The sequence below is a fragment of the Aythya marila genome (genome assembly GCF_965140915.1).
Source record: "Aythya marila genome assembly, chromosome: Z".
Classification (NCBI taxonomy): domain Eukaryota; kingdom Metazoa; phylum Chordata; class Aves; order Anseriformes; family Anatidae; genus Aythya; species Aythya marila.
In genome coordinates, this window is record NC_139080.1 from 39,960,005 (window position 1) to 39,981,627 (window position 21,623).

The following is a 21,623-nucleotide window of genomic DNA, read 5'->3' on the forward strand; positions in this document are numbered from 1 at the left end:
CATATTTGAAATTGGACTATCATATATGAAATAGCATATATAATATGAGCAAGCTGTAGAAAACTGTGCCATAAATAGTAATTATTTTGAGGATGCTCAAAAGAAAAATGTCAGCACGTGCAGTTTACAGCAAAATATTGTGTTAGGAAAAACCTTACATTAGAAAATTATATCTCTTTAAGGCTTTCACTTAATTAAGAGTTATATATTTTCACTTAATTAAGACTTATATAAAGATAAATTTATATATTTATCTGCTGAAATGCGACTGACGGAAGAAACTTTGAAGTTTGGCAGTTCAAGTCATATGATTGCCTGACCTTATCAAAAAACTACCAAAAAAAAAAAAATCTCTTCTCTAGTTTCTCTCTGCAACTTTTCTGTGGCCAGAAGTATGTATCGTCATTTTCTTTCCCCTTTTCTCATGTGACAGAATCACTCTATCATTTAACTTCTTTCTCCCAACTCAGTGTCTCTGACAAATACAAAAATACTTGGTTCTCACAACACTTTCAAAGGCAGAAATGTGATAAAGAAGGAAGGTTGCGGGTGAGATTTCTACAGCTTGGTCCAGTGACATCCATAATTTCCATGGTTTCCAGATCTGAGTAACATTATAACTTCAGCAAACAAAATACCTAATGCCGTAAGGATATAGATTTTTATTATTATTATTATTTTTTCTTTATGACTTGTTTTGCTTTCTTATGCTTTAAAAGAAGGTGACTTAGTCCTGCCCTGCCTCTAGTTAATAGGAAGGTGACCATATGGGTGACAGAAGGACCACCTGCTCTTCTGGGTCAGCCAAACAGATGACCACTTTTTGATGCCCTTTTTTGATGCCTCAGTCCTAGCAGAGTCCTTGGCCCTCTGTGCACAGGGGAACTGCTGCAAAGAGATCTTTATCTGAACAGGAATGGGGTTGTGCATGTGTGTCCTTATTTACCATTTTCCAGTAGTAAACATGTGGACTGGGGGGAAAAAACGATGACAGAGTTAAAATTCTGTTCAGTGGAGATCTGTGAAAATGCAATTTTTAGTTAATCATGGGAAAACAAAATAAAACAAACAAACAAAAAAAATAGGGCACTGAAAACCAGGACAGGTACAGGACCAAATAAACAGATTGTAACTTCTCATTTCACAGCCTGTCCCTGGACAATAGTATTGAAATCAGATTTTATTCTTATTTTTAAGCCTATCTGACTTTTACAAACCAGGCTTGTCACTTATTCTTATTTTCTTTGCTTTGCTTTAACGGTATCTTTTTTCAGGGCAGTTATAGCTCTTCTAGATGTTTGGGATCATATTCTATTCACAAAGAGAAACTTCAAGCTTCTGCTCACCTATTAAAGACACAGAAAACTGTATTCCTTTCAAATACATTAAGAAAGTAGCAGTCTCTCTTCTTATAAAACTTAAGATTAAATCAGGCCAGTAAGTATGCAACATAGTTCTAAAACCCTTTTTCTTCCTAATATGACATCACTCCAAGTCATACAGCAATATCTAATTTCCTGAGTGAATGTCACTGTTAAACAATAATAGAATATAACAACTAGAGAAAAATAAAGATTTTATTGAATACTGTTCCCCTTGTACTTTTTGCAACTTTTACCACTTCCCTAGCCTTTGTTTTGTCCACAAGCATTTTTTTAAAAAAAGGAAAACAAAAAAAAAAGTCAGTTTGACACTTCAGTGCTCAGGGCAGGTCCTTCATACTGTCACAAGTAAAGAGGATTTTAACACAGTTCAGCATCAGTTCCTTGAGGTAAGCCTCTAGTTTTCTCAAAATTATAATGTTTTCAAATGCGTCATTTTTCATTAAAAAATGTTAAAAGTAAGATGAACTTGTCTAACACTGTTTCAAGTTCAAAAGTAAATCTTAATAGTGATCTAAGTCTGGTGCTACCACTTTTTTTAATACCCCTTCAGCTAATTGTAGGCAGATACTGGATACCTTTTCAAAAATATTTTCAAAAAGTTAAATGATCCTTGCTGTCTTAAATTCTCTCTGCCAGATATGTTTTCTAGGCCACTATATAGTTTAACACTTTTTCTCTGTATACTCTGCAGTGTCTCATGCCTCTTGAAGTAGATGGCCCAAATTTAAATTCTCTTTTCCAAATACAGACCTAACAGTGAACATGATAAGGAGGTTAAAATCTCTTACACTTGACAGACTTCTCTAATATAGCAGAGTGCACAGTTTGTTTTGTATGAACTGAGAGCATGCAGTTGGATCACGTTCAGATTGCCATCTGTTGTAACCCCAGGTTTCTTTCATAAGGATTTAGTTTTCTGATTTGGAAATATATATATATATATATATATATATTTCAGGCAAAAAGTCACTACAGTAGGTTGATGTGCCATGGTTTCTATATATTTTGTAAATATGTAGAATAATGCTTTTTCCTTATCAAGTGGGGTCTAGAAATACTTCATATTACATAAGAAGATGTTTACCAATGCTTAAAGATTCTCTCTTTCAAAATCCTACCAAAAGTTTCTCTCTTGGCTTTGCACTCCTGTTTGCACATTTCCATTCATTGAAAAACATTAAAGTTTGCATATTCACCATTCATTCCTGTTTTTTGCATTAAGACCATCAGTTCTTGTAGTATAATTTCTACTATTAACTGAATACTCAGTCAGTTACTAGTAAATGAAATATTCTCAAATTTTTGGAGTGCTTTCAGCATGGTTACCAAGCACTTCTAACATAAATGCACTACTTTCCTTCATGTGAGTGAAATTCCTGGAGCTGTAGAGAAAGGACACAAGTGATTTATTTAAAAAAAAAAAAAAAAAAAAAAAAAAAAAAAGAGAGAGAGAGAAAGAAAAAAAAAGATGATCACATATAGTCTATGCAAAATTAATAATAATAATAATTTGAATTGGAATGAAAGAGAATGTAAATTAGCTAGCAATGTTTTCATTTTTTCTTAAGAAGAATATATAACTTTCAGCAGTCTAAGAATCTTTGTCTAGGACATATCAGTACCGACATGCCAATAATAAAATTTGTGTTTGGCATGTGTTATGAGGCCGTAATGTGCTCGGAGTAGTGATTCAGAGGGCAGAATAAGAGGTTTGTGTGATGTCTGCAGAGCTGACAAACAGTCCTGAATGTATATTCATCATGTATTAGTTACATTTTTTTTATATCCAAATATCTTTCTTATGCTGCAAGCTTAATGTATCAAAAGATATAAATCTTGGCCAGAATTTTCTGTTTTCTGTTCTTATGCAACAGAGGTTTTACATTTTTAAATTTACTTTGGAAATTCTTGAAGTCCATCCAGTGAAGCAATCACAGAATCACAGAACTGCCAAGGTTGGAAGTGACTTCTGAAGATCGTTTAGTCTAACCCCTTTGTCAAGCAGGATCACCTAGAAGATATTGTCCAGGATGGCATCCAGGCGGGTTTTGAATAACTCCAGAGAAGGAGACCCCACAACCTCTCTGGGCAACATGTTCCAGTGCTCTTTCACCCTCATACTCAGCCAGAACCTCCTGTGCTTCTGTTTGTGCCCATTGCCTCTCGTTCTGTCACTTGGAACAATTGAAAAGAGACCAGCTCCATCATCTAGACACCCTCCCCCCGGATATTTATGTGCAATGATGTGGTCTCCCCTCAGTCTTCTCTTTTCCAGGCTAAATAGGCCCAGCTCTCTCAGTCTGTCCTCATACAACAGGTGCTCCAGTCCCCTCATCATCTCAGTAGCCCTCCTCTGAACTTACTACAGTAGCTCTATGTCCCTCTTGTACTGGGGAGCCCAGAACTGGACAAAATACTCCAACTGTGGCATCACCAGGAGAGAGGGATGACCACCTCCCTTGACCTTATGGCAACACTTCCAAATGCACCCCAGGATACCATTGGCCTTCTTGGCCACAATGGCACATTGCTGACTCAACTATGTTCAAATTAGGGTTAACAGCTACCCGCAGAGATTAAAATGTAAAAAGATTTAATGATTCCTCTAATAATATAAAAGAGGGTCATTTACTTGTCAGGTTGGACTACTTAGATTTATGACATTTTACTGAATAAAACACAACCTTGGGAAGGGCAGAGAAGTGAAAAGGCAAAAAGACTTTACCATTATGAGGAATTAAGATAACAAGGATAGATAGTATAGTCTAGACTAGCCTTTAGTTTGGAGGGTTCGGGGAGTGGTAGAGAAGATGGCATTTTCACTATGGAAATTCTTTATTCTTCTTAAAATTAGTAACCTTCTAGCTTTCTTTAAAGGAAGAATTGGGGGGAGGAGTTCTCTTTTCCTTGAGACCCCAAAGTAAGGTAAATATTAAAATGTATGCCAAAGGTGCATTTGAAACAAGAATGTTAAGTCAGTGGAATAAAGGTGAAGTGTGTTTAATTGTAAGCAGACTGCTTCTAAAGTCAGAATATTTTAAGTAGACTAGTTTATTCTATATCTTTCATAAATTCCTTTAATTGGAACACTCTTAGCATGTATGACACGTTCAGAAACAAAAAGTAGACTACTGGTGTATAGTCTTCAAACCATCATGGTTTATACATCAGAAAAATTTTATCTGTGTGTCAGCCTTCTGGAAGAGGTGAACTGTAACAGAAGATTTTGAGTAACAAGATGTATATTTATGTTAAAGCCAGATGTCCACATTAAAATTGCCACAATAAATATATATACCTATCTTCAATAATACTTTTCATATCCCACCCTTATGTTGTAATATTAACACCTTAAGTGTTACCTTCACTATGCTTCATCTTCTCTGAACCACGTAAAAATAACAGAAAAAAATATACATTCTTTACTGCATTGGTTTTAGGTCTGGTGTCTTTCCTACAAACACTAAAGTTCTCAGTGTTTTGGCTTCATTTCCCTCAATGAAAGTAAGCGCAAACCTCTGTGCAGTTTGACCTAGAACTATTCTGCACTTCTGAATCAATTCCAGGCACTGAAACATTCAATGCACTTTGCATTTTTTAGAAAGATTATCACACACACATACACACACACACACACACACACACACAAAAATCCTTAGGTTATGCAGGTCCACCCTGTGATGTTATTATTCTTTTAATTTGTACATTTCTGGAAGAATGGTGTCCTAGACCATATAAGGCTTCATGTTGAATATTATTACTAATTATTAATCTGCAGTTGTTCTCATTTTAAACATGCTGTTAAGTGCTGAAAATCTGGCCTGCCTTTACAGTATACTTTTCAAAAACAGACAGGCATTGGTATCTGTGTCCTTGTATTTGGTCTACCATTCTTTATAATGTTGGTGAATGTAGATGTGTTCTGGTAGGCCTGTGAAAATAATTTATTCTTGATTAAAGAATAGATGGAAAAGTTGGGTGATTTGATTGGATAAATGAGGTAATTTGGACAGGGTAATATGTCGACAATGTCTGTTCATGTGACCCGTGGACTTCCCTTTGTCATCCTATGCCTGAAAATATATGAAGGGGGCTGGGAAGGCAAAGGGACGTTCAACTGTCATCACTGGCATCTTCTCTGACCATTGCACCATCATCAAATGCATTGGAATTCTCATTTGCTTCAGATTTTTCCTTCATATTCTGTGCAGCCCTAGGTGCATTTTCATAACTACATAGCTAGGGAGATGTGGGTACAGATTTCCTTCTAGGGCTGGGAATCTGCTGTAAATTGGACTTCAGTGAAACCTGAGGAAACTTCAGAACTGTTTGAAGCTTGACTGGTATCAAGGTTTGTTAGAGATCAGAAACATGGGCCTTTTTCATTGAAAGCTTTGTGATGCTGGTAGATCAGGCACTGGAGCCAAAAATATCTCAGAAAATTCTGAGAAAGCACATACAGGTTAAAAATTGTTCTTGAGGAACAGATAAATAATTAATAGGGCAGAAAAGGATCTATGTATTCCTCTAATAAACCTGATTTTCATCAGATGTGTTTGTTGAAAACATATTTGTTCTCATATAATTGATATACAGGCAAAAACAAATTGGTCACTTTAAGTCTATTGTCAGAAATTTTAGATTTACTGAATTCACTGCAAAGATCAGAATAAAGACATAAATCTAAGTAGCAGAAATTTTGTGGGGTGAATACTCTCGAGAAATATTTCTGCTCTTCATTTTCCAGACTAGGTGTGAAAGGAGAGATGATTTTCAGACATAGCATCCATATGTTGACAAATATGCAAAATATAACAAGGAAAAACCCCTCAATCTGTAATCTGAGGCAGTGTAAAATTTGGTTATGTTACTGTGATACCTTTTATAAAGTGATGACTATAATATATGGTGGTGCTCATATCCAAAGGAACCAGAGAAGGTGTGAAGGAAGAGAAGACTGTGAAAATTCCTAAACTGTAATTGTTCCTGAATCTCTTAGGTCATTAACTACAGCTGGTGAACTCTGGTAAAAGCAAAACAAGTTAAGTTCTGTTGTACTGGCCTACTAAATATACTAAATGTGTAGAATTTGAAAACTAAATGTGTAGAATTTGAAAACATAGGGTACATTTTAACTGAAATCTGTTAAGGTTCTTCTACTTTGAACTTAGCACAAGCTTTGAACTAAATATTGCCATCCTGCAGAAAGCAACCAAATGGGTTATTACTGGGTTGTGAGACTCAGAAATCCCAAGGTTTAGTTTCAGATTTAGTTTTTTAGTTTCTGAGATTTAGGTGTTTTTTAGTGTCTTGCCTCTTTTGAGACTCTTAGCTTTCTAAGTTTTCTGTCCTTTTCCAAAGACAAGAATGAAAAGTGAAAGAGGGTTTCATTCATTTTTCCATCGTTTTTTCTTATTGCCAGTTTTTAAGATCAAGTCCATATTAAATGAAGATATGTTCCAGGTGCTGGATGCATAAACTTGTCTGTCAATGCCACATCTGGTAGGTGTATAGATGTCAGTGACCATCAGTTTTGCTCCACACCAGGTTTACCACTCCCAAATGTCTTATATAGCATGAAGAACATGTTCCCCACAATTTGTGAACTCTAAAAATTAAGAGGAGGAGACCTACAGATGTTCTATCATATAGTTTTCTGAAATCCAGTTTGGTTGCACAAAAACCTGCAACATGTTACACAATAACATATTTTCTGCAAATATTTGTCCCTAGAAAAAAAATCTTCATTTTGGAGTAGGTGCATCTACAGGATGTTTTGCTGACTTGTGTGTAACTGTAATGGGAATAGTAGGCAAACCTTTATTATTTCCATTCAGCTGTCAGTCTAATCTTGAGGTTGCTCTTTAGTAACCGAGACACTGTAGCTGTAGGCATCCAGAAAATGACTGGAGAGAGAGTGACTAATACACTATAGAATAATTGAATCATAGAATGTCATGGCTTAGAAGGGACCTTAATGACCATCTACACCTTTAGTCACAGGCCCCAACATAGTCACGGGCCCCAATACCCCAGGCAAACCCAAATAATTACTAAATTCTCCAGCTAAAATTTACAAGTAGAAAAAGCAAGTAGGTCTATGGGAAGCCTAGACCAGCATTTCTTGCCTAATAGTAGAGAAAGTGTGACCTATATCTGCCACTACCCAATGTTAAGAAGCAGAAATTAGACACATTTCTCTCAGGGATATTGAAGAGAAAAAACATCTCAGGATGGTGGTTTTGTTTTTGGTTTTTGTGGTGGTGGTGGTGGTTTTGTGTTGGTTTTGTGTGTTTTTTTCTTCACTGATCTCAGGGGTGAACTTAGAAGTTGTATATAACCTACTGGTATGTTCCAGTTATTTTTATAAACACACTTATGTACATGAGAAATAAATTTATTTAGCAGTAAATAAGTCATTTTATTCATTTGTTGGTCTACAAAGCAATGGATAACCCATGTTCAGCTCTTCGTTAAAAGAATTAGTAATCATTCATAGGGCTGCTATAGATTATTTATAGATATGTTCACAGTCTAAAATATTAATGCTTTTTTGAGAAATGAGAAAAAAAGTAAGGCTTCTGTAAAACATGATTTATTAAATCTCTTTTCACACTGCATTGAGTATTAGGCAAAGTATTTCTTTGCTTGCTTTTCCATATTCATTCATTTCTCCTTGGTTATTGTTTTAACCTATATATTTATGCAGTACTCCTCTGCCAAGGGGAAAATGGAATTATTTTTCTGTATAATAACATTAAGTCCTACAAGTTGCCACTCGCGCATTACAGAATGAATGTTCTGGTATGTACATACCCATGTGGAATCACAGTTGCCAAAAAGTCTCTCAGTGGCTCTGTTGCTGGCCGCAAAAGTAATAACACAGTAATAAAGCTTCAGGTTGGTTGCATAAAAATTCTGCATTATATTGCAGTCTGCTTTACAATATTACACCAACCTTATCCACAATAACTGACTCTGTGAAACTTACCAGTCTTGTCTTTTCTTGTCTTGTCTCTAAGCTATGCTTACAGACTTAAGTGCACTAAATAAAAGTTTTTATTTTAGAAATTAAGACAGGGATGTACTTCAGAGTACTCACAGGTCTTCTGTACTATTTCTTATTTTTGGTAGAATGGATACACAAAATGGAAATAAAAATAGTGTTTTGTCTGTTTTCTGTTAGTTAGGTCATGAGAATCTACCTTTCTTTTTGTATTTAGAGCAGGGAGGCTAGGACATCAGTATGTTACATGAGGACCTTAGTAAATGACACTTCTTTGACAGCCAGAAATCTCATTCTGAGCTCAATCTAAAACAATGGCCAATATCTATCTATTCTTGTGAATAAATTGTTGTGTTTGTTTTTTGTTTTTTTTTAATATTTTTTATCCTTTCCTAATGAGCTTGATGTCATGGTGATATTCAGACATATTCTTTCACTCTTCAGCACACTAAAGAAAATGAGCCAAGCTCACTTATAAAGTTGTCTTAAGATGGGTAGGTCTTAGCTACACACATAGTTCTGCATGAAATTACGTGAGTGGCTGTGGTAATTTTACCATGCTAGAGAGCTGAACTCCACAACCACTCTCTCACTCCCCCTCCTAAGAAGAGGAGGGGAAGAAGGAAGAAGTAAAGGAAAGAACAACTCATGGGCTGAGGTACGGATAATTTAATTAAAGGGAAAATTTATTATTAAAGAAAGATTATTAGATATTTAGATGTAGAGCTTAGGGATGTGGTTTAGTGGGGACTGCTAGCGTTAGGTCAGAGGTTGGACTCGATGATCTTGAGGTCTCTTCCAACCTAGAAATTCTGTGATTCTGTGATTCTGTGATTAATTAAACAATTTAACTAAAGGGAAAAAAAGTTAAAGGGGAAAAGGGAGGGAAAAGGGGAAAAAAAAAAAAAAAAAGGTTGTGTGGAAGTGCAGAGGAAAGAATTTACTCTCTGCTTCCCACAAATGAGTGATGCTTGACTACGTTCTTGAAGCCGAACCTCAATGTATGTAGCCACCCCTCCCTTCTTCTTCATTTTTCCACCTTTTATTGCTGAGTGTGACATGATATGGTATGAAATATCCCTTTAGTTGGTTTAGGTCAGCTGCCCTGGAGACATGCCTTTCTCACTTTTTGCCCACCCCTGCTACGGGCCTGCATCTTGGCTGTGGAGAAACTGTCCCAAAGGCTTCACGACCTCATAGAATGAGCACATCTCTCCTCATCCAGACAGAGTGATATTTCAGCCATGGAGGGTTAGAGAGAGTCCTGATGCTGTGCTAGCACTGCTCAGCAGCAGACACAACACTGGTGTGATACCACTGCTGTTCTAGCTACACATGCAGAGCACAGCACTGTAATTAATGGCTAAGTCCCAAATAGAATTACAATCAAAGTTTACAATTTATTAAATGAATAGAGGTAAGCAAACAGTGCTGGCTGCACTTAGTCTCTGCTCCACGAAGACACACACAAGTTACATCAGGTGGCTAGTTTTTATGCTCCTAGGCTAATACATATTCATTACTACTTCTAGAAAAGGCAGGGTTATTATAATTAGTTCCCAGAATCCAAACCCTCCCACTGGCTAATGCGTATCAGTCTCTGGTGGTCCCTCTGGGGGTCTCTCGTGCTGAAGGCTTGTAGTCTTCCTCCCAGGCTTTTTCATTGTCCGTCTCCTTTGTCCACCTTGGCCAGATGTCAGAGACTTGCACAGCGTCCCATGCAAGCTTTGTCTTTTAGCCATCCTTCAGCTTTTCCCTTCTCCTTAATCTCTTGGCCACATATCAAGAGACTTGCATAGTGTCCCATGCAATAGTCATAATAGTTAGCAGCTATTCTGAAACCCCTTTGTTCTCTTATCCCCTAGCCCCAGGCCTCAATGTTAACCCTTCAAATCCCCTATTGACATGAACTGCTGGACCATACGTTTGCAAGATACAAGAACTATATACATTAACCACTCTGTTTTTCTTAGAATTGTGGTTGTACAAGGGTATGTAAGATAGAAGGTCACATTTCATCATATCATGCAGCCCTAGAATTGTTCCATATTGACACGAATCAGATGAACACATTTCACAGCACTGTATGGGCTGCTGCAGGGAAAGTTAATATCCCAGCCAGACCCAGTACAGTGGCTTACATGCTGGCAATGATGTATCCAAATTTCCTTCTGTATTCTTATATTTCAGGACCTAAGCTACCTTCTTCAAAGACATGCAACACCAATGATATATCCTGTGATCAGCTTTATCACACCTTTCTATTTTCCAGTATTCCCTCCTAAAGACTTCCCAGTTTACAGTAGATTTTATTAATCCCCAGATAATAGGTACTTTGCATCTTGCACTATGAACTTCCTACATTTCTATTACTCAATCCATTATGTCATTCAGCCACCCTTTTTGCAAAGGTTACTTCTTAATTTTGTCTTATCAGAGCCTTTTTGTCTTATCAAATCACTTCTACTTCCTGTTCTAAAGTCATCAATAATGATGATAGGATGATTGCAAATTTTTTATGAAACTCTTGGTACTAGACTTTCTTATACAATGCTACTCCTTAGTAAATTATATACTTTCACAATTTTTTCATTTTTATTCAGTTTGTTTACATATATATATATATATTTACATATATATATTATGCCTATATATATATATATATATATATATATATATATATATATATAGGCATAATAGCAAATACTTTACAAAATGCAACCTTTGTTAGAGTTAGGCTTTAAAAAAAAAAAAAAAAAAAAAAAAAAACTGTTTTTTTATTTATCAGTAATGAAATAAAATGGATCATTCTAGTTATATTCCATAGAAAAATACTACACTTCTGAAGAGAACATTGATGTAAAATTTCAGTGAATTGTGTGCCTCCTAGACAGTTATCACAGTAGATCAGTCTTTAGAGAAAGGGTCGATGAACCAAGAACAGTGAAGGGAGATCTTTATTCTACTACCACAAATCTTAAAAAAAAAATAAGATTTTTTTTTAAATAAAATAAAATAAAATATTTTTTTTATTTCATTTTTATAAAATAAAAAAAAAATCAACAGAAGAAAAAATACTAAAAGCATCTGCTATATGATACATTTTATATAAAGAAAAGCTTCATAAGTATTGGTAGAAATTTCATAAAACTTGGTGACTTTGACATTCTAGCCAGACCACTAGAAATAAAACAATTCCTTATTTTACATTAAAATCTTAACCGAAGAGTGACTCATCAGCCACTATGTGATTACACTGGGATATTCCTTAAATAAAAGCATTCAAGTCAGTTAATTTAATTTTTACTCATCATCTGTTAGCAATTTCCATACTACAAAGTTTTCTTATACTAGACATAAATATAAACAGCATTTCTTTTGTCATCTAGTGGCAAAGGAAAACCTAGGCAGATTTGTGAATTGAGGTTCTCTGATGAAAACTCAAGTGCAAACAGATTTATTATATTATTGATATGATGTGGAATAAAACCATATTATCTGTAAGACTCTCGGGAATTATTTTTATTATATTTAATATTTAGAATGTTGTCTTAAGAGGTATGATTTTATAAATGATAAAAATTAATGAGTAAGTCAAATAAATAAGTAACCCAAATTTGCCCATCTAAAGTCATCCTTAACTTAAATACTTTAAAGTTAAAGGAAGTACACAAAGGTAGTTTAACCCCTCACAGTTATAATTTACTCCTTTGAATCAACATTCCTAACTTCTATTTCTCATTTAATTCCACTCTTATAAGCTATTTTTTCACTAATGTCTTTGAAAATAATTCAACAACCTATAAATGATTAGGTAGAGCAGCTATCATGGTAAGTCTTAATGTTGATAAAAAATAAAAAAATAATAAAATAAAAACAGTGAGTTCTGTGGAAATCATTCTGTTAAATGTCTTGTTATGTTCTACCCTTTTACCTCTCTTTTATTAGCCGGGATTTTATAACTCTGCTTACAGTCTTCGTACTGTAAAAACACACTACGTAACTTAAAAAAAAAAAAAAAAGTCTTTGTCAAGAAAAAAGTGACAAGCATAAAAGTTTTTTCAGTCAAATAAAACACAAGCCTAGTGTCAAAATGTTTTTCTCTAAATTCACAAGGCTTTCATGTCAAAGTCTATTCTGTCAATTTTGTAGAGCTCTCCCATCTAACTATATAACAAAATTTGGAAAAAAAAAAAAAAAAAAAATCACTCCTCTGGTTCAGCACAAGTTCAGCTCTCTCAGTTGCACTGTCCAGTGTGAGGTCTGCAGCACAAGTAACATGCCAGAAAATTTGAAGTGATTTTGGAGGACTGTGAGACCAACTAGAATTAGAAAATAAGTGTTTCATTGGCTTGTAACGTGTATTATTATTTTGTCAAGGAGAAGGTTATAGGACCATCCAGCTGCACCCTTAAAATATGCAGTAAGAAAACAAAATTACCATGGTAGGGATTATTTTGAATCTCCAAGCAAAGCTACTGGAAGAACCAATGACTGAAAACTGACACCATGCAAAATCTAGATCACAAGAAAACTACTGTGTTCTGAATCAGAACATGTTAGAAATAATTGTGGTAGCTTCTCTATTCTTTCAAAAAAAGATTTGATCTTTTAAAAAATAAATAAAGAAAATTATGGTCTATTTCAGCCATGCATATGGCACTTAAAACAGAAAATAAATTTATAAAATCCTTTTCTTTTCTCTTTTTTTTTTTAAATTTTTATTTTTTATTTATTTATGTGATGAAACAGACCAGGTGACTACACCGGTCTCTCCTGTCCTTAAAAGCTATGATTTTCTGAATGGCATTTTCTCTAACATGACACTGTAGAGTCACAGTCCAGTAATTTAAGTTTGATATTTTTTTTCTGTCTTCTGTTACATTTTGTTTGCTTTTCTGACTTTGTTTGTTGTTATTGTTGTTGTTGTTGTTGTTTTTATTGGTTCTTGTTGTTCCTTTTGTTTGTTTGGTTGGTTTTGTTTCTTTCTTTCTTTTACTCCAGGAATTGGTCAGGGGGTTCCAGTGGTGGCCCTCATTGTAGAAGGAGGTCCCAATGTTATCTCTATCGTTCTGGAGTACCTGCGAGACACGCCTCCTGTTCCTGTTGTGATTTGTGATGGCAGCGGTCGGGCATCTGACATCCTTGCCTTTGGTCACAAATATTCTGAAGAAGGAGGGTGAGTCATTTCCTCATGAGAGCATTTTTTCTACCAATTTGGTGATAACATAGAGCCCAAAACACTATTGGAAAAATAGTTCTGAAACTAATCCAGTCCTCACATGGCTTTTTCTGTCATTGACATGAGTAAAGCATTGAATGTACCCAGTCCAAAAAAAGCTAAAGTAACACTAAGGAAAATCTACAGAATAAAATAATCAGAGATTTAGAGACTCTATCATATGGTTAGAATATTATAGTGCCGTGAAATGCAGCATGTGGACAGGTAAAACGTATGTTTCTTGAAATCACAACTCAAAGGATTCACTCAAAAGACATGCAAAATTATTTTCATTGTATTCAAAACTGTCTCTGACAAGTTATGTCATTGTAACAGTGTACTGCCATCCTCTGGTTTCATTCCTACATAAATCACCACATGAATCCCAAATGTTCATAATCTCAGTGGGATTTGCCTTGCACTTTAGGCATGACTCTGCACACCTGCCTATATTTACACAACTGCTTGTGCACTGATCTGCATTTGTGCTGTCCTGCCTTTCTTTGCAGACTCAAGGTGCAGCAAGGATAATATTTAGCTTTTATTATAGAAAATTCAAGTGTGTTTTTGTTGAATCAGGCTGTAAGTATTCTTTCCAACTTCTAAAGTGCATGTTAATACTGCATGCCTAAAACATGTTTTTTGTTTGGTTAGTTGTTTGTGTTTTTTTTTTCCCTCTACCACAAAAATATGTATGCAACCATGGAATCATGGAATGATTGAGGTTGAAAGCAATCTTTGGAGGTCATGTGGTCCAACTGCCCTGCTCAGGCAGTTGGCTACAGCATGCTGCCCCTGACCATGTCCAGACAGCCTTAGAGCATCGCCAAGGATGATGGCTCCACAACTGTCTGAGCAATATGTGTCAGTGTTCCATGACCCTCAAAGCTTCTTTGTGATATTCAAATGGAGCCTCCAGTATTTAAGTTTATGTCCATTGCTTCTTGTTCTGTCACTGGGCACCACTTGAAAGAGCCTAACTCCATGTTCTTAACACCCTCTTTCCACGTATTTATATGCATTCATAAGATCCCCCCCCGAGCGGCCTTCTCTTCTGTAGGCTAACCAGTCCCAGCTCTCTTAGCCTTTTCTCATAGGAGAGATACTCCAGTCCCTTCATCATCTTTGTGGTCCTTTCCTGGACTCTCTCTAGTACATCCATGTCTTATTTGTCCTGGGGATCCCAGAGATGGACACAGTACTCTGGGTGTGGTCTCACCAGTGCTGAGTAGAGGGGAAGGATCACTTCCCTTGCCATGCTGGAAACATCCCTCCTAATGCAGCCAGGAATAGCATTGATCTTACTTGCTGCAAAGACACATTTCTGGCTCATGATCAGTTTGGTGACAACCAGAGCTCCCAGAACATTTTCTGCCAGACTGCTTTCCAGCTGGGGGACCCTTAACATGTACCTGGGGCTGTTTCTCTTCATCTATGGGACCTTTCACTTATCCTTGCAGAGAGGGGTTCCTATCAGCCAATTTCTCCAGCCTGTCCAGGTCCCTCAGGATGGCAGCGCAACTACCTGGCATATCAGCTACTTCTCTCAGTATTGTGTCATCAGCAAACTTGCTGAGCCTCATCATCCAGATAATTAGTTAAGACATTAAACAGGACCAGAAACAGTACAGACTTCTGGGGTACACCACTAGTTACTGGACTCTTGCTGGACTTTGAGACACTGTTTCTATCCACTGAGCCTGGCCATTCAGTTTTCAATCCACCTCACTGAATGAGTACCCAGTCCATACATCAACTGGTCTATGAGAACCTTCAGGGAAACAGTTTCAAAGGCCTTGCTGAAGTCTAGGTAGACAATATCATCTTCTTTCTCTCATTCATCAGGCTGTTTATTTAACTTATCAAGTTGGTCAAACATGACTTCCCCTTACTAAATCCATGCTGACTATTTCTAAGGACTTTTTTATCCGTCAAGTGCCTGGAAATTGTTTTCAAGATGAGATGTTCTGTAATTTTCTCAGGGATTGAAGTGAGGCTGACAGGGCTGTAGGTCCCTGGGTCCTCCTTCTTGTATTGTTTGGAGATAGGAATGACATTTGCCTTCTGCCAGTACTCAGGCACTATTCTCAGTCACCATATCATCCAAAGATTATTAAGAGTGCCCTCATAATGACATCAGCCAACTCCTACAGTACTCATGGGTACACCCCATTAGTGTCCATGGACTAATTCAATTTGCTTAAGTATCCCACCATGGATATATCTTTCTTCATCCAGGTTTTTACCCACGGGTCTGTTGCCCCTGGGATTCTTCAAGGCTAGTTTTGCTAATAAATACTGAAGCAGAGAAGACAGTCAGTACCTCAGACTTTTCCAGATCCTGTGCCACCAGGGCCTCTACCAATTCAACAATGGGCCCACATTTTTCTAGCCTTCTTTCTGTCAGCAGGGTAGTTGCAGAACCCTTCTTGTTGACTTTGACACCTTTTGCCACGTTCAATTTCTGCTGGGCTTTGGCCTTCTTAACTTCATCTACATACACTTTGGGAGTGTGTCTGCATTTCTGTCTACCTCTATCTTCTTTATACTTCTTTTCATGTTTGAGTTTTGCCAGTAGATCCTTGTTATCCATGCAGGTCTCCTAGCATTTTTCCCTAACCATTCCCAATGGCCATTTCCTGATCATTAAGATGGACCACTCTTGAGCTTGGAGGAGATGATCTTTGAATGTTAACCAGTTTTCTCTTCCCTCCAGGCCTTACCCTATGGGACTCATTTAGGCAGATTCCTGAAAAGAATCAGCTAGTCTTAAGTCAGGGTTTTGATCTTGTTTTTCTTGCCTTGCTCCATCTTCTCAGAGTCCTGAATTTCACCATGCCATAGTCACTGGAGCTAAGGCTGCCTTTGACCTTCACCTTCTCAACAAGTACCACCTTGCTGGTGAGCATGAGGTCTGCCAGAGCACCTTTTCTCATTAGTTCTTCTCTCAGAAAGTTGTCAATTATCTCCAGGAACCCCTGGATTACTTATGCTCTTCTGTGTTGTCCGTCCAGCAGATATCAGGGTGATTGAAGATCTCCATGTGGTCCAGGGTCTGCAAATATGAGTTTGCTCCTAGCCGTCTGTAGACGGCCTCATCTGTTTGTTTCTCCAGGTCACACAGCCTGTAATGGATACCCACTACAATTTCACCCTTACCTGTGCTCTCTTCAGCTCTGGTCTGGCTCATCATCCACTTGCAGGTAAAGTTCCATGTGTTCCAGCTACACTCTAACAGAAACAGCAGAATCACCTCCTCATCTTCCCAGCCTGTCTTCCCTAAAGAGACTGTATCCCTTCACTGCAGCATTCCAGTCATGGGAGCCACCCCATCACTTCTCCATGATCCCAACATCGTAGGCTTGCAACTGCACACAGATCTAGCTCATTATGTTTATTCCATATGCAACATGCATTAGTGTACAGGCATTTCAGAGAGGCATCCTGGCATGCTGATTTCCCAATAAGTACTTAGGGGATTTCTTCATTGATGCCCTGAAGAAACTTCCTTGCTTAAATAGAACTGTTAGAGATGACCCTCTTTAAGCATTGTTTTGATAATTTTATGATCCTTTCCTGTCAAATGACTCCAGGCCCTTTGTCCATCAATGTCATCCATCACTGCCTCACCTGCCTGCAGGTTACTCTCTTCTGCTCCCATCATTTGTACTTTAAAGCCCACATTAACACATCTGCCACTTTAAGCCTTCTTCCTCAGATAGACATTGACCTGCAAACAAGGTCCTATGGTCATAGAACCCAAAACGATATCACCAACATGAAGAAGGCTGCAACAACTCTCTTAAGCTCTATCTGCATCAAAGCCTCTACCCTAGCAGGGACAGTTGCTTCAACACCTGCTGGGGAAACTGCCCTGTGGTTTGCCACCACCATACCAAAGACTGTGCTGGTACAAGTTCAGCTAAGATCCCTTATTTTCATCCTCCTGCACACACTGCTGTGTCTGTTGGTTGTATTCTTGGAGCTGTGCTTTTGTCCTTGCTGTAATATAGGCTTCTGAAGGGCACTAGCCCAAAGAGTGCTAGACCCTCCCTAAATAAGAGGTAGCTGCATCAAAAGCTTCAGGCACCTTGGGTCAAGGGCAGCTAATCACACTGGTTAGAAGCTTCTAGAGCTTCCTCAGGCCCACACCCTTGTAGATCTCACTGACTGGTCTTTACCTGGTGCCAGTAGACACCCTCAGAGGGTTTCCAGCCAGTCACCTAAGAGCATGGACCTTGTACCGAGAAGTCTCCAAAGCAGAACACAGAGATTGCTTTTTACAGTAAGGAACAGCAAATAAAGGATGATTTAGATCATTTAGAATTTTAGATCAAAGCATGAAAGGGGCATCAAGGCCAACTGAGATTCTAATTACTAAAAACTATTTCATACTTTTTCTCTGATTAGCTGCAGTAATCCGATCAGGATTTAGTGGGAAGGGGTACTTTAGAATACTTAAAGGTATGTATTCACACCCACAGTAGTTATGCAAATAATAAAACAAGAATACATAAACTCTGAACTCTAGACCAAACAGTATTGTATTGTTTAAAAATAAACATGATCATGAACTTCTTCAACCTAGAGCTCCTAATGAAAGTGAGGTAGTTTTCCACAAATACTAGAATCAGATTTATATTCAGGTTCACATAGTCCAATGCTGCATCTGTAATAGATCTGACAGCGTCAGTTTTCCTCTTAATCTGTGAGACGTTATTTCTTTCTCTGTTCTCAGTAGTCTTATTGTTAATATATTTAACATAATCCTATTCAACCATCTCTTATTCCTTTGCATGCTATTTGCCTATACAGTTTCCATCTATCTTGTCTGCATTCTGATGTCATCTTGGCAAATAGTATAGCAAAAACAGAATAAATGCAATTTATGTCATCATCGGAAACTCTTAAGAAAAGCAAGTGAATGAAACACTAGTTGCTAGAGAGTTGCTCATTTGAGCAACTGAGATGTTCAATTCTTTCTTAATGAAAGTGTTTGTTTTTTTACAATGAGTCTTTTTGTGGTGGTGTTTGTTTCTGTTCATCCTGCACTAAATAAACCACAGGAAAATAAGAAATCTGTAAAGCTGTGTAGTGACAATTTCTATGTCATTGTCTCATGTCTGAAAACATCAGTCTAACATGCAATTATATTCCTAAGAATACTCAAAGTGAAATGCCAATATTATATATATGCTTAAAAAATTTTACCCAGATATATTTCAGCTCATATGCAAATTGGGTACTCGCTCCCCTCTGATTATATTAACCTAGTTTTGAATAATGATTAGCAATATGAGCAGAATACTGAATAATTGGGACATTAATTGTGTATAGCTAATAGCTTTTTCTTTCAGATCAAATCTAAGTAGGTTACATAGAACTGTGTCTATTAGACACTAAATCAATGTAGCACATGCAAATTGTGTTCAGAATTTAATTGTGCAGTCCACCCTGCAATCAAACTATAAAGTCAAAAGTCTATTTTAATTAATTAGGGACTTCTCCAAGACAAAACATATCTTCTCACTGTTTTGCACTGGATGTCTGATCTAAATCTTTCAAAAAATACCTAATTCATGGCAAAAACAGACTCAGCAGTTGAATGCTGATATTATCACACTTTTTTTTTCCCAATATTTTAAAATCCTACTCAGTGAAAACAAGGAATGGATTCATTCTCTATGGATAGAATACAAATGTGTGTGTGTACTTAGCACAGCTGTAAGTTTTCAAGTTTATTTTAAAGCTTATTTCCAGAGGTCACAGAACTATGTCTGGAGGTGAAGGAGGGCAAAATATAGCTCTGTTTTCTTGAGTTTTAATTAGTGTGGCACCAATCCATCATCTCAGAGAGGTCTTTACATGTTGGGCAATTGTTCATCTGCCCCAAAGGTCCTTTTGTATTTTGTGAGCTTCAAAAAGTTGTAGTGTGCCTGCTTTCTATCCTCATTGTTTATCATTTCTAATTGATTTCACATAGCAGAAACAGATTTATATATATATATATATATAAAAATATAAATCATGTTGCAGTAACCCTTTGCAATGTCAATATTTGCACATCCTTGAGCAGACAAAAGGTAGGAAGATGGATCTGCCTTGTTTTAAAGCCTAATGATAGTCCTACCTCATGAAAAGTTGGACGTGTCACTAACCTAAGTATGACTCTAGTCTAACTACAAGCAGACTTTATTGTACTGCAGTGGAACAAGACTGTGAGCACAGAATGCTCTGTACATCCTTCCTTGCAGGAAGTGTTTCTGCAATGGAATGATGTGCTAAGTACAGATCAAAAAGAACTGTGATGCACACCATGAAGCAAAGGTGTCTTTGGGTGTAAATTAGTTTTGAAGCCTCGTTATCAAATGTCTCTCAAAAAGTCCATTGAAATTTCAGGGGAAAGGCAAGGCAGACAGGCAGTTTCCACAGAGCTGAGGCTTGAGCATTATGAATATCAGATATACAGTATTAATGCAGTGTTACTGTTGTTTGTGGTATTTTGTTGTTGTTGTTGTTGTTGTTTGTTTTTTTAAAGCTTACCATAGCTATAGTTTCAAGGACTACATATTGCCTCAGTCTGAAAAATGTTGAATGCAACATTTTATGTACAAGATAGCTACATTTCACTACAAACGAATTAGTCTTAATTATAAACTCACTGAGCTCCTTGTAGTTTTGATGTCTTAACAACAAACAGGCTATCTACTGGAAGTAACCTAAATGAGAAGCAGGCTGAAATATAGGCTTCCCTGTGTTCTGACTTTGATGATTTTTTTGGCTACTTATTGCTATTTTCCCTAATTTAAATATCTAAGTCTCTGAAACACTTAATTTCTCATTTTCTCAAAAGCTGAAAATGTGTTGAAGTGCTTTGAGAGGTGAAAAAATAGGATTAATCATAAGCACCCAAAATTATCGTATATGTAGCCCCCAAACTATTGAAGTGAATATTCTAGTGATTAATAGCTCTTCTCCACATAAAGCCAAAATATTTTTGACTGTATTATCAAAGATGTCTTCTCATTTCACTTTCTTGCACAAACTGGAAAGTGCAACTATTTATAGAACCATTCAATAGTAGTTTTTAATCCTCAGAGACTTTTTTTAATTAAATGCTGAATTTAAGAGAAAAATGAAATACTAAGTTAAAACTGTGTCACTTCTTAGGCAAATATTTCCTTTCTTAATGGAAAATGACTATTCAACAGCAGTCTCCCAGCTGAGTTTACAGTCTATTAACTACTCCATCAGATCTACTCCTGCAAGTATGAAACCCTTAAGGAATTCAGTTCAATGCCATAAAAATGTATTTCTTGTCTAATGTTCATAAGGAAACGTATAAAACATTCTTTCTTCTTTAACAGAGCAGCCTCACATGAGAATTTTTAAATTTGGATTGATCTGTCTCTGCATACACTGTGGCAGGGCTTTTAGGCTACGTATGAGACTTAAGTATCTTTGTTTCTAATAAGGAAAATATTAGGATATTTTGCTTTGAGCAAAAAGGATGATAGTGTGCATGCAGTTTGGCTCTTCTCTGTCCCCTGTGGTGTTTCTTTTGCATCTTTTGCAAGACTGCAAGATTGCAAGATTGCTTTCACATTGCATACTTTTATATTGTTACTTTTCTCTTGCATCAAAGCACTTTGCAGATTAAAAGCTGGATAGAAGCATCTCATTTCTATGTTATACGCAACCACCTCTTTTGTCAAGGGACAGCCATTCAATAAACATAATCAGGGAAAAATAGTGTAGAACAACAACCACCAGTGAAGAGCTGCAAGTAATGCTGCTCCCTGGGAGCAGCAGTACAGGACTCAGGAGTCCAGGTAGTTGTTTTTTTTATCAGTCCCTGTCAAAGGGAAGGGGATCAGATTAAGAAAGCTAAAGCCTGTTTAGAATTAAATTTGGCCAGGGCCATTAAGAGCCACAAGAAAGATATATCAATGATAAAAAGAAGACTAGGGAAATTGTGGGCCTTCTTCTGAAGGAAACAGGAGACACGGCC

The 21,623-nt window shown here is 36.9% G+C and overlaps 1 protein-coding gene across 1 annotated transcript in view; it reads left to right on the forward strand.

The window, feature by feature from the left end:
* The window catches only part of TRPM3 (transient receptor potential cation channel subfamily M member 3), a gene marked incomplete at both ends in the record, with an annotated part of 432,651 nt that overhangs the window by 309,825 nt on the left and 101,203 nt on the right, over window positions 1-21,623 (forward strand). Inside the window, 1 exon segment of the mRNA XM_082784267.1 lies at window positions 13,396-13,570. Within this exon segment, the coding sequence (XP_082640393.1) occupies window positions 13,396-13,570 (175 nt within the window).